The 13,679-nt window shown below is 44.3% G+C and overlaps 1 protein-coding gene across 2 annotated transcripts in view; it reads right to left on the bottom strand.

Moving 5' to 3' along the window:
- The window catches only part of LRRK2 (leucine rich repeat kinase 2), a 120,247-nt gene that overhangs the window by 101,921 nt on the left and 4,647 nt on the right, over positions 1–13,679 (bottom strand). The window contains exons 3-5 of one of the 2 annotated variants that reach the window (XM_075016297.1): positions 13,344–13,450; positions 3,464–3,552; positions 908–1,042 (exon numbers count right to left, since the gene is read on the bottom strand). In XM_075016297.1, coding sequence (XP_074872398.1) covers positions 908–1,042; positions 3,464–3,552; positions 13,344–13,450 — 331 coding nt within the window. The remainder of the gene's footprint in view (positions 1–907; positions 1,043–3,463; positions 3,553–13,343; positions 13,451–13,679) is intronic. The other variant, XM_075016306.1, reaches the window with a different exon arrangement.

The raw sequence follows: 13,679 nt of genomic DNA, 5'->3' as shown, positions 1-13,679 counted from the left end.
CCTCTGAAAGGAGGGGCTAGTGTGGCCACAGCCTTCTTGTTCATGTGGCCAAATCCTATTACTCACTTACTTATTCCTGAACAACAAGAAGTCTTGTGGCACCTTACAGACTAACAGATATTTTGGAGCATAAGCTTTCGTGGGCAAAGACCCACTTCATCAGATGCTTGAGTGGGGAGGGCAATTTCAGAGGGGGGTCCCAGTAAGAGGGATGAAGCGGTTCTTTGCCCACAAAAGCTTATGCTCCCAAATATCTGTTAATCTATAAGGTGCCACAAGACTTCTTGTTGTTCTCGAAGCTACAGACTAACACAGCTACCTCTCTGTTACTTATTCCTGTTTGAATTGATAACTAAATTCAGGAGGGCGGGCTCAGTAAAGGCATCATATGTATTAAAATCAATGTTAAACCAAGCAGCTTCAATTTTGTTCAAGACCTATTTTAATAACAACATGGGTCGCTCAAAATCAGCTATGACAAGTAAAAACTTCTGTACAGGTTTTCAGTGTATAATTTTTTTTTCAAAAGAAACACATTACATTAAAAATAGACTATACGCTAAATGTGAATGTCTTCAAACTGATAGCAATTTCAGAAAGATAACTAATTAGTATCACACCTGTTCTGAAGTAAAAATATTTATTCCTGTACATTGGACTTGCTTATAATTTTATAGCAGCACTAAAGTCAAAAGATATTGTTTAATCTTGAAAGGTGAGTTTGTATTGATTCATTAATCATTTTGTATTAATTCATTAATCAAATGAGGTGTGATCCCTTCTTTGCTTATATAAAAATATAATAGTTCAGAACTCACACCATGCATTTTTGCATCTCTATATTAATCTTTAGTTTGATCCCAAAATTTAAATCTTTCCATCCAGCTGAATGGCAAAATGTAAATACCTTTCTCAAAAAGAATGTGCAAAGTTCTACATCCATATTGCTGAATTTCTTCATCATTTGGAAAGGTTTGTATAGCATCAAACACCAACAAAAATACATCTGTCTCTTCATCCAAGAGCAGAATTGTAATTATATCTATACAGTAGAACAGAAAGCGAGACATGATTACTTTCTATATTAAGCTACACTGATCACTTATGTTTGAAGCACAGAAGTTACAGCTTATTTCATATGGGCCGTGTCTACACTAGCCGCAAACTTTGAAATGGCCATGCAAATGGCCATTTCGAAGTTTACTAATGAAGCGCTGAAATACATATTCAGCGCCTCATTAGCATGCGGGTAGCTGCGGCACTTCGAAATTGACGCGGCTCGTCCAGACGGGGCTCTTTTTTGAAAGGACCCCGCCTACTTTGAAGTCCCCTTATTCCTATGAGCAGATGGGAATAAGGGGACTTCAAAGTAGGCGGGGTCCTTTCGAAAAGGAGCCCCATCGGGACAAGCTGCGCGGCGGCAAGCCGTGTCAATTTCGAAGTGCCGCAGACGCCCACATGCTAATGAGGCACTGAATATGTATTTCAGCGCTTCATTAGTAAACTTCGAAATGGCCATTTGCATGGCCATTTCGAAGCCTTTGGCTAGTGTAGACATAGCCATAGTCTTTAAAAATGTTTGTTGTGTACTTTGCTATGATTTGTCAAATCTATGAAGTGGCACAGCCAGTAAGGATTTCCCTGAGACAGCAGCTGTCACTAGACCCAATCCTTCAAAATCTAAGCAGGCAAAACTCACAGTGGAACCATTCCCTGTATAAGGACTCAAGCATCAGGCCAATTGTTTGCATTATAACATTAAAAATATTTAGGGCATTTTCTATATGTCTTGATCCCATTTTATTTTAAATTAACATAGGTTCTTTAAAAGTCTATGAATTGATATACTCTGTGTATTAGCAATAGTGTCTTGTAAATAGGTAATAATATAAAACAATTCATCCAACAGCTAGGGCGACAACAGCCTGGCAAAACTCCACTCTTCCTCTTACCTACGTCAAGTAATTTTTCTGATGGATGAGCAAAATATCATTAAATTCTTTCATGATAATCATTATCATGGGAAGAGTGTATGTTCTGTTAGACTAATAAATTTTCATGATGATTTTTGAACATTGTGTTAATAAAAAGTATGATTCATTTTGTGTACTACTTCATTCGCAGCTATTCTGTTCTATTTAGATTCTCTCTATACACCGAGAATGTATAGTTTTACAGCTCTTCATTCTCTTTGGCCAGGCAGTTCTAACTGCAGTATAACTGAAGTGTGCAAAATAAAGAAATAAAGTAATTTCTGACAGAAAATGCAGTTTCCAATACATTTACTGAGGCAAGAGAATCAAAATGAAGTGGTAGGTGTAAAGTAAGATAAACCAATTAGATCTAATGAATCACTGGGAAGAACAGTGTTAGTAAGAAATAACCTATGATGGAATAACTAGTTAGTAGTTTAGGAGTACTCTGATGTATGAGGCTCGGGGGAGAGGGGAATGCTAACAATAGTCATTCATTAATGGCCCGCATTTTGCCATCATTTATTGTTGAAATTGAGTAGTACCTTGGTCTGCAAATAGGGCCTGATCTAAAACTTATTAAACTCAGTGGAATGACTCCTGGGGACACCTAAAGGCTTTGGATAAAGCTCATAGTCCTTACTACAGTGGAATTTCTAATCAATTAACTATTTGGAAATTGAGGAATCCATACAATACAAAGTTAGTAAAACTGAACGTCTTAAAATGAATATAGGTATGGTACCTAAAATGCAGTATGATGCATTGCATTACTTTCTTCTTTTTCTTTAAACCACTGAAAAGTTATTTCCAATGCAGTGAAGACATAAGAATATGAAGGGATATTTATTTGTTCTTTGTCAATATCACTTTTATTATGTGGGGATTTTTTTTAATTGGGAAAAATGGCTCTAACTGAGTGTGTGTAGGATAGATTTTCACAAAATTTCATTTCTGCTGTATTTGTATTATTCAGTCTTAGTCAGTTCGGGAATATACATCAATTTTCAGCGGGAGTTCAAAGAGTTCAACATCTCACAGAAAGCACCAGGGTTTAGCAAGGTCAGGTCTTTACTGAGCAGAATGATGAGAAATACTATGTCTCCAACAGAAACTGATTGTTTAAGAAATGCTAGCTATTACAAAAGAAAGAATGGCAGAATCTGTTAAACTTGCCTTTTCTGTTAGCAAGAAAAATTCCTTAACTACTCAGCAAGCATAAAGCAGACAGCTCTGAACAAAAATTCTTAGAAGCAAAAATGAAAGGCTATATTATCCATTGCCTTAGAGACCGTGGAGTTATGTACATATATGAAAGCAGACACAAAATACTGCCATTACTATTTTGTACTATTTACTTGTACTTTGCAAAGAGGAAACTACAACAAACAGTGCAGGTCAGAGAACAATCAGGCACAATGTACTGAATAATCCATATTATATTATACATTTAAAATATTATGCCAATTAGAAAAGTAAATGCATAGTACCTGAGGAAAGTAACAGATTTAGTGCCTTGAGTCCTGTTACCACTAGGTTTCTGTTTGCATTGTGGAAAGTAAGCATTTTAAGAATATGCCTAAAATGGAAAATAAATTAAGACTAGTCAAATGCTAGTTCAAAGTATACCAAATACAGATATATAATAAATGCTTGAAGAAAGAGACTTCTTTTTAACCTAGGGAAAGCTTTTTAAAGCCATTTTTAGCTCCAACTCAATGAAATTTTATACCTGTCTGATTTTAACCCAGCAATGACCCTAACTAGGTTTGATTTTTTATTTATGTTATACTTTGTTTATTGAGACCACACATCTTTTTAAAAAAGAGATATAACAATAGCCCATTATATAACAAAATGGAAAGAGATAAAAGACTCTTGTCTTACAAATCCCTTACTGCTGAGGAACACCTTCTGCCATCAGACACACATGCATAATTCCCACTGAAGTCAATGGGCAGTTATATGCTGGAGAGCCCTATTGGAGTAAAATGGAAAAAGAAAAAAGGGACACGAGGCATACCACGCAAGGCATAGACGTACATGGTATTATACTTAGGAAGATAATAAGCCACACACTGCTGGGCTTACTTCCAGAACAACTAGGGGGAACAGCAATGCATTTTCCTCACAAATTTGAGTTCCCTCGCCACCAGTCCACCTAAAAGAAAGGAGTTCACTGCCTGCCTAGACAAATGGTCCCCCAATATCCCCACAGATCTGTAGACTCCCCGGAGAACAAGCACACAAGCACGGAGTCTCAAGACGTATGCAGAGCTCTTTCTTCTCCTTCATGGCATGGTTCAACCCACACAGACTTCTGGGCACATTTTCCCCTGGAAATTGCAGGCCCCCAAAGGAATATGGTGGGGAGATTATCTGCTCCCCATCTCCTCCTGCCCTTTACTCCAGAACCCATTCTTTGAGCTGAAGAGCCCCAATCCACAGAGGGGTACCTGCAATGTCTAGCAGCCAGAGATGAGCTAGCAACTTAACAACTCTATTCTACTCACCCCTCATGAGTTCAAGATGTCTTCAGCCACAGTTTATAACCCTCCACACTAAACAGCAAAATAGTGGTACTTATAGAAAATTTCATTTTATACAGTGAACTCTTTCATATCCGGCAGCCCCAGCCTCATGAGCTTGCTCGATATTCAAATATTCTGGATAATAGAGAGGTATATCTAGCAATGCATAACACTAAGGAAAAACAAGATTAGATATTAAGAAACATACAAAAATGTATGCAGAGTATTGTACTGTATTGTACTGTAACGTACTTTGGTCGACAAACCCTTCCTGGGGTTTTGTATTTACCAACACCACATAGGCTGTGGCCACACTAGCAGGTCATTTAGAAAGTGATTCAAAATGAGGGGCGATTTCAAAACAATCAGCAGAGTGACTACACACAAAATGCTCATTTCAAAATCAACTTCGAAATAAAAAGGCGTTCATTTTGAAGGTTTTGTTCCGCTCCCGTGTTGGGAATAACACCTCATTTCGATGTCAATTTTGAAATTAAACGTGTGTAGTCCCTCCACCGGCCACCATTTCAAAATGAGAAGTCCTCCCCGGAGCCAGCACCTCCCTGGAGCACAGAGATGCCCTGACCAGAAGACAGAAATCTATGGTTGTCAGCTCTGGGTGCCTTAAAGCTGCAGCAACACAGAAACCCTGTGCAAGAAGCTAAGAGTGTGGTGTCAGCCATAGGAGCACGACGTCCCCAGAAAGCACTCTCAAGCCATCCTGTATTTGCCGTTTTTATTTGCATTTACTTTTGCTATATTGTACTTAAGGAAAACACAACTAAAATATACTTATTTTTAAAATGCTTGTTATTTGAGAGTTCCAGATAATGGAATGCTCGATATGAAAGAATGTACTGTATTACCTATGTTTTATATCAGTGACATTCATTTGAAAGGAACTATCATATACATTTGATTTGAGTACCAGTTTTCAGAGAACTGAGACACTGTCTTGACCTGTCACAAAATCATTAAAAATCAGGCTTCTGTAGGGTCCAGGTGGCCATTGCATGCCCTATGGATACAGAAATTTAGGCTTAGATGAAGTGCAAAGGGGCATTCTTAATAATGGAACTCAAGCTTCAGCTAACGACAGTCTTGATATTCAAGAGAAAATATGTCACTTTGCACCTTCACTATTATTAATTAATCTTTTCTATAGAGCTTAAGAAGGACATAAAGACTTATACAGGTCCTCTACACTGGAGCAGAGACCTAGGGCAAATTCTCAGTTGGGCAGAATATTGGGAGAGAAAGAGCAAGGACGGAAGGAAAATATCCTCCAGCCAAACTTATGAAGTGGCTCCACAGACTCTCCAGAGGATACTTCAATCCACTACCTTAAGTACCATAGGACTGACCATCTCAAATCCCCTTACCACTGCTGGGGAAAGACTGATCCTTGGTCCAATTTTTCCCTTGCCCACATATAACACACAGCCTGCATGCAAGGAGAAAACAGAGTTGGCCCATATTATTATGGCTCTACACAGCCTCCTGAAATACAGCTGCCTCCTCTGCACAGCAGACCCTCACCGGCTCTAGTACATGAAGGAAAATGGAAATTAAGTTTGCATGTGTGTGTGTACTAGATATTTTAAAGCAGGTGAGTTGTGCCAAATAAAACTCTCAGCTCTAAAGTGTCTACATTCTGAAGACATGAATAGGGTCAATATAATGCACACACAACAAACACAGAATAGGGGATGACTATTGAGATCAAAAGACCGGGCAATGCACAAAGAAATTCACCAGATATCCTCCAATCTCAAAAGTAATTGAGAGCAAGGAAGTGAAACACTTTAGTGTCATTTACTCTTTGATAACTTTATGTTAAAAATTATAAAAGCTCTAGCAAAAGGTTTGTGAGCATTTAGAAAGAGCTCAGATATGCAACAGAATTTCATTTTTTTTTTGGAGAGCTGCCATATAGAACTACTTATCAATGTATCGGTCAAGATGTAAAAAGGTACTTTCTTTGCTGCACTGTCTTTTCTAACAGAAAATATATCTTGGCTGATCTAGGAAGTATTTTGAACCAAGTAGTCTAATTATTATAATTATATTTCACACTGTAGCAGGTATTAAGCCTTATAATGGAGAAGAACCCATTGTGCTACGTGTTGTACAAATACTGAGTAAAAAAGACAGTCCTAGCTCCAGAGCCTTACAATCAATGGCAAACTTCTAACTGCAAGTTTCTGTTTTTCAAACACATACTATTATCTTATAGTGCAAATCAGTTGTATATAAATTATGTTTTCATTTCTATCCTACTTGAATACTGCCTCTCTGCAACTGTCAAGATGCTGATTCAATGGAGCAGTACTATACAGTTAATAACAGACACCCTTAGGAAGAGCTCTAAATATCACAACTGATTTGCTGTGCTTTTAGCACTAACAAAAAGATGCTAGGTTTTCCTCTTTACCAAGTATTAGTTTCTCTAGTCAAGCTTTCAGAAAGTACTGTGCAGAATTGGCCAAATTATTACAGCGTGAAGAAAACTGTTTGGGATAGCAGCAGTGGGCCCTACCACTCACACTGATAAACAGACTGTGTCTCGATTGGAGCTTTGCTTCTACTACTGTTGCAGAGTGTACTCTTGGCAGACTTGTGTGAACAAGGATCAGCTCTCTGGACTCCAAGAATGAATTTACTTTCACTACTATAATGCTCTTCTTAGAATGTGGCCCACTTACTCAGCAAGGAGTCTTTAAAATGGTAAAGAATCTGATTTATCCCACATGGGTTCAATCATAGTCCTTCCTGGCTTGTGGAGCACCTGGTAATGTTAAAAATCAAAACTGTCAATGCTGCCTCAAATACTTGGTGCCTACAACTGACTATATAACATTCTATCACTCACCACATAATATGGTAGTCCAGCCACTGCGTAATAACTGCATTTGCATGTAAATGATCTTACCAACTACCAGCGATATTCTTTCCAAGTATTGAAATGGGTAAGATTGCAAAGAATGTCCAGCTGACCTGCACCTGATCTTCACAGTTACATATCTGATCACATTAGGGGACTATCTTCTTAACCACAGATGAAGAACACGCCACCGTACCCAGATTACTGCATGATACTATTCCATATTAAAGGGCTAGCAAGACTGATGGGAACTCCACAAGTTGGTTAAGATCCTTTGCTTAACTATCACAAGAGGACTGCACTTCTACCTTCCAAGTTCTCACTTGTGGAGTTCCACAAAACTTTATCTTCCTGCCAGCTTAAGATACATGTAACTGATAGGTGAGTTCATAATATGTCTAACATACCAATAGTATGTAGTGTCACAGAACGAGTTCTTTCACTCTGAATGGTAAGAATGGAATTGCCTGGTTGTCACAGTGCCTAAATGAGATCAGTGCTCAGATGCAGTAGTTTGCGAACAATGAACCCCAGGGAATATGGAGGTAATGTTGGTGAGAAGAAAAAAAAAACAATTTGTAGACCTAGTGGACATCATAATATCACCCTTCTACATACTGTCAGGCTGTGTCTACATATCAGATCTTCCGGAACAACACAGGCTTCTTCTGGAAGATCGGGGAGCATCCATAGGTGTAAAGCGCTCTTATGGAAGAAAACACCACTTCTCCCAGATCCCTAATGCCACTTCCATCAGGGGAATAGCACCTTCTTCTGGAAGAATCTTCCAGGACAAAGCACGTGTGAACACTCATGGACCGCTTCTTCCAGAAGAAGCTGTCCGCCATGGCAGCTGCCCCCACCAGAGCAGGGAGACAATCTAACAAGCTCCTGGGGGCACAGGGGCTGTGAGGCTGGCAGCACATGCTGGATTGCAGCAGCCAGCCGACTGCCACCTCAGAGTCAATGGCCAGCAGCCAGCCTCCCTGTGCCCCCCCCCAGGGCAGCCCTGGGGAGTTGGATGATGGCAGCCCAGAGGGAGACTGCCCCCGGAAGAAGAGAGTCCCTGCCTGGACAGAGCCAGAGTTGCGAGACCTCCTCACACTCTGGCAAGAGGAAGATGTCCTGAAGGACACGTTGGGGCACCGGCGAAACGCCTCCGCCTGCACCTGACTGGCAACAGCCCTGGCCCATGGATCAAGTCCACTGCAAGATCAAGGAGCTCCAGCAGGAATATGCACAGGCCAGGGACAGCAGCCGTCACTCCAGGGCCAGCCCAGCCAGGTTTCCCAATTATAGGGAGTTGCGGGACATTCTGGAGGGTGATGACCCCTTACTACTGTGCCACCTCGTAGCCACAGCAGCCACGTACCCCACTGCCAAGCTGGAGGAAGAGGATGGTGGCTTCTCTGAAGAGGCTGGGGAGGTGGGCGAGACCATGAGCCAGCCCCAGGGACCCTCGGACAGCTCTGCCCCCAAGGGGTCCCTGGTGATAGCCATGGCCTTGGGGTTGAGCAGCTGGGACACATCCAGCCATGCATTCCTGGACCTATCTGAAGTCATGCCAGGTAAGCACACAGCATGGGGCATCCCCTGGTGAGGGCACACACAGGCCCCTCTACCACAGCCCCCAATTCCCTACACTAGAATGCACCCCAGGGCTGCAGACAAGCTGCAGGGCACCCTGAAGACTCCCACCCCCAGGAGTCCCTGCACACGCAGGTCCCTACAGGGGAGAACCCAGGGTGCACAGCTGCACCCAGCCTACCCGTGGTCCAGACACGGCACCTGGGGCAAGCTGGCAGCGTGCAGGCCGGAGATGCTGACAGTTCGCCGGGCCATGACCCTCGCACAGCCACAGCATAGGAGGTGCGGCAGGCCCACTGCCAGAGACTGGTGGAGGGGGCAGTGGCATATGCAGCTGCCCTCCGCCACCAAAAAGATGTGGCGGAGAGGCACCTGGACCTGCAGGCGGAGGACCTCTGGTGGCCCCAGGACACATGGGGAGAGGTGGTGTGGATGCTCCACTAGGCGTGCAGGGCCCTCATGGCACTCCCCACTACCCCCTGCCACCCCTCTGCTCCTTCTACCACCCAAGGTTTAAGCCATCCCCACCCACAAGGCAATAGCTGCCCTCCTTCCCCAGGGTCTTCCCATGGTGGCCCTTCAAGACCTGGGGGCCTGGCTCCTGGCCACAGCAGGCCCCATGGTACGCCCACTGACCCAGGACCCATCGCCCCCCTGCCCCTCCCACTGAGGACATGCCACTGGCTGCCTACCACTGCCACCCCATACTCCCAATCCTATCGGGGTCCCGCTGGGGACCACGCACCCAGGGCAGGAGAGGCGGTCATGGTCATCAGGGTTCACAGCCCTCCACCACATCTCTCAAGTAGGGGCCCCTCCTTTCCCCTCCCCTCCCCTCCCCTCCCGTTCCACACCCAGTCAGTACACCCCTGCTGCCTTGTCCTTGTAAATAGTTGACTCCACTCCCTTGCACTATGTTGAAGCCCATTTTTATTGTTTATATATACACATTATAGTTAATTATTTACATAATACTGTTCTGTTTGGCACCCCTGCATCCCTGTTCATTGTGGGGTGGACAGGGACCTGTGTTGGGGGCTGAGCTCAGAGGTCCCCACGGGCGAAGGCCTCCTGGAGGGCCTCCCAGACACGGACATCATCCTGGTGGAGCTGCCAGTTGCGGGCCACGGGTGGCTGCTCATATTCCTGCGGCAGTGGGGCCAGTCCACCCTGGTGCTGTGTCCCCTCACGCAACTCAATGAGGTTGTGGAAAGCGCAGCAGACGGCCACGAGCTATGGGACGTTCTCCACTCCCACATCGAGGCGCATGAAGAGGCACCTGAACCATGTCTTTAGGTGCCTGAAGGCACACTCCACTGTATTCCGGGCATGTCCCACCTGGGCATTGAAGAGCTCCTGCAATGGGGTCAGGTGCCCTGTGTTGGGGGGCTGCAGCCACAGCTGCAGGGGGTATGCCGGGTTGGCTACCAGGCATAGTGGGATGGTGATGTCGTCACTGCTGAGGTCCCATTGAGTGATGTATGTGCCCACCTCCATCCCGTAGCACGGGGAGGAGTTCCAAGAGATGCGGGAATCATGTGCCCAGCGGGACCAGGTGATGTAGACATCAGTGAACCGGCCCCGAGCAGCCACCACTACTTAGAGCACAACTGAGTGTTACCCCTTGCAGCTGATATATTGGCCGGAGTGCAGGGCCAGGGCCCTGATGGGAATGTGAGTACCATCCAATGCCCCGAAGCCCTGGAAGCCCACCACAGCCACGGTGAGGTCCCCGAGGCGCACGAACTGCCGCATGAGCACGTCATTGATAGCCCCACGACCTGCAGGGGACAGACACCATGCACACTCGTGGGTGTTCCCAGGGGTACCCTGGGCCAGTCCCCAGCCACCACCTTCCTCCCTCCGTACCTCCCTCTCTAAAGCAACTCCCGAGAGGGTGCCCCTCCAGGGGTGGGCTTGTGTAAAGGTGAGGTAACAGGATCCCCTGTGCCGGACCCCCTGGCCCGTGTCCAGGCCACCCCTCCAGGTCTCTGTTGCCCAACACCCTGCTCCCTGCTCCCCGAGCCAAGCTAGGGCCCAGCATATGGTTTACCTCTAGTACGACATCCCCGACGATAGACTTGCCCACCCCGAATTGCTGCCCCATGGAGTGATAGCTATCCAGGGTGGCCAGCTTCCAGATAGCGATGGTTAGATGCTTCTCCACCAGGTGGGCTGGCAGCATCCCCATGTCCTGGCGGCAAAGCAGGGAGGCCAACCAGGCATAGATCTCGCGGAATGTGCCCTTCACCATGCACAGGTTCCACTGTCACTGTTCGTCATCCCACTGTGCCATGAGTACCTGGTCCCACCAGTTGCTGCTGGCGGCGTGGGTCCAGATGCGGTGGACAGGTTGTTGAGGGTCCGGCAGGGGTGGATCAGGGCATGCCTGTACTGCTGCAGGACCTCGGGGTCCACAGCCAGCACGTGGGCTATTGTGAGAGCAGCAATGGCGGGCTATGCAGGGAGCAGCCCAATGGGCCTCAACAGCTAGTGCAGGTGGACACTGTCGGCTGGCCTTTAACAGGCTGTGTGGCCGGTGCCCCCAGAAGAGCTCTCCAGCCTTGCGACCCTGTCTGAGGCTTTTCCTGCCCTGTTCTTCCAGAAGAGCATGTGCGCATGTGTGGGTGCCATCTTCTGGAAGCCTGGGCAGCTCTTTCGCATGTTGCTTTGTGTGCAGATGCTCTCTTCCGGAAGATCCGATGTATAGACACAGCTCTCCATGTGGTTATGAAATGCCTTCGTTCACTTATGACTGGCCAATAAACCTTTCAACATCTTGCCAAATAAGAACCTACTGACTGTTCGTATTTTTATGATGCCCAGGTTTGTAATTGCAAAGCATCAGATTTATGAGTGAAAATATTCAACAACTCCATCTGGTTCAACACATTGCCTTAGTCCATCTACTAAACAATACACTTAATACAAACACAACATGCCGATCACTAGATGGACTCCTCATACAATCCTGGATTGAGTTAATTACAAAGAGGTTTTCTAATCTGGGAAATGGAAATCAATGGTAGTGCAATTTACTTTTTCACCTGCCAATATGTCTTTTTACATAGGTGTTTAATTCTCTTTACATAGGTGTTCATCAATGATCTAGAAAATGAGGTAAGCAGTGAGGTGGCAAAGTTTGCAGATGACACCAAGTTGCTCAGGACAGTCAAAACCAAAACAGATTGTGAAGAACTACAAAAAGATCTCAGCAAACTGAGTGATTGGGCAGCAAAATGGCAAATGAAATTTAATGTGGGTAAGTGTAAGGTAATGCATGTTGGAAAAAATAACCCAAATTACACGTACTACATGATGGGGTCAAATTTAGCTACGACAGATCAGGAAAGGGATCTTGGAGTTATAGTGGATAGTTCTCTGAAGACATCCACGCAGTGTGCAGCGGCAGTTAGTAAGGCAAATAGGATGTTAGGAATTATTAAAAAAGGGATCGATAATAAGACAAAAGATATCATACTTCCCCTATATAAAACTATGGTACGCCCACATCTTGAGTACTGCGTGCAGATGTGGTCTCCTCACCTCAAAAAAGATATATTGGCATTAGAAAAGGTTCAGAAAAGGGCGACTAAGATGATTAGGGGCTTGGAAAGGGTCCCATATGGGGAGAGGCTAGAGAGACTGGGACTTTTCAGTTTGGAAAAGAGGCGATTGAGGGGCGATATGATAGAGGTATATAAAATAGGGAATGGTGTGGAGAAAGTGAATATAGAAAAATTATTTACCTTTTCCCATAATACAAGAACTAGGGGACACCAAATGAAATTGATGGGTAGTAGGTTCAAAACTAATAAAAGGAAATTTTTCTTCACACAGCGCACAATCAACCTGTGGAACTCCTTGCCCGAGGAGGCTGTGAAGGCCAGAACTCTATTAGGGTTTAAAAAAGAGCTTGATAAATTTTTGCAGGTTAGGTCCATAAATGGCTATTAGCCAGGGATAAAGTATGGTGCCCTAGCCTTCACAACAAGGGCAGGAGATGGATGGCAGGAAATAAATCACTTGATCATTGTCTTCTGTTCTCCTTCTCTGGGGCACCTGGCATTGGCCACCGTTGGCAGATGGGATGCTGGGCTGGATGGACCTTTGGTCTGACCCAGTATGGCCATTCTTATGTTCTTATGTTCTTTGTTTTCACAATTTCTGTTTATTAGATCCCCTTCCAAACAGTCTTTCAGTCTCTGCCAGCACCCTAGTGCATTATTGTATGATAAAATTATAGCAACCTTGTGAATCTAAAACAACTGCATAATGTTTTAGAAAACACATTTTTCTCCCATTTTCTTCTAGAATTCTAGGAGACATTTTGCTTACAATATTTGCTTGTAAAACTTATTTACTTACTGGTGAACACCAAGTACTTCCCAATCCTTTCCAACATCCTGAAGAGCTACGTTATGTAGAGTGTCTGGACACATTTCTATTAATTTACAAAGAAGCGAACAACCAACCTGGAAAATAAAAAATTAGTTATTTTTCAAAAGACATGTCAAGTATCTTTTTTGTGTCCCTGTCCTAATGTAGATAATGCTTCTGTAAAACAAACCCTATTTCCTATGACCCCTGCATGTCACAAAAAGGATGATTTAGCCCACATGACATAGTCCCTGACCTAAAAACCTAACAAGCTAAGTAAGACACAATGACCTAACAAAAGATAAGGCAGAGATTACACAATAA

This window comes from Carettochelys insculpta, chromosome 1 (genome assembly GCF_033958435.1).
Source record: "Carettochelys insculpta isolate YL-2023 chromosome 1, ASM3395843v1, whole genome shotgun sequence".
NCBI lineage: Eukaryota > Metazoa > Chordata > Testudines > Carettochelyidae > Carettochelys > Carettochelys insculpta.
The sequence above is the reverse complement of the archived record's forward strand: the minus strand, read 5'-3'. Positions and strand labels throughout refer to the sequence as shown.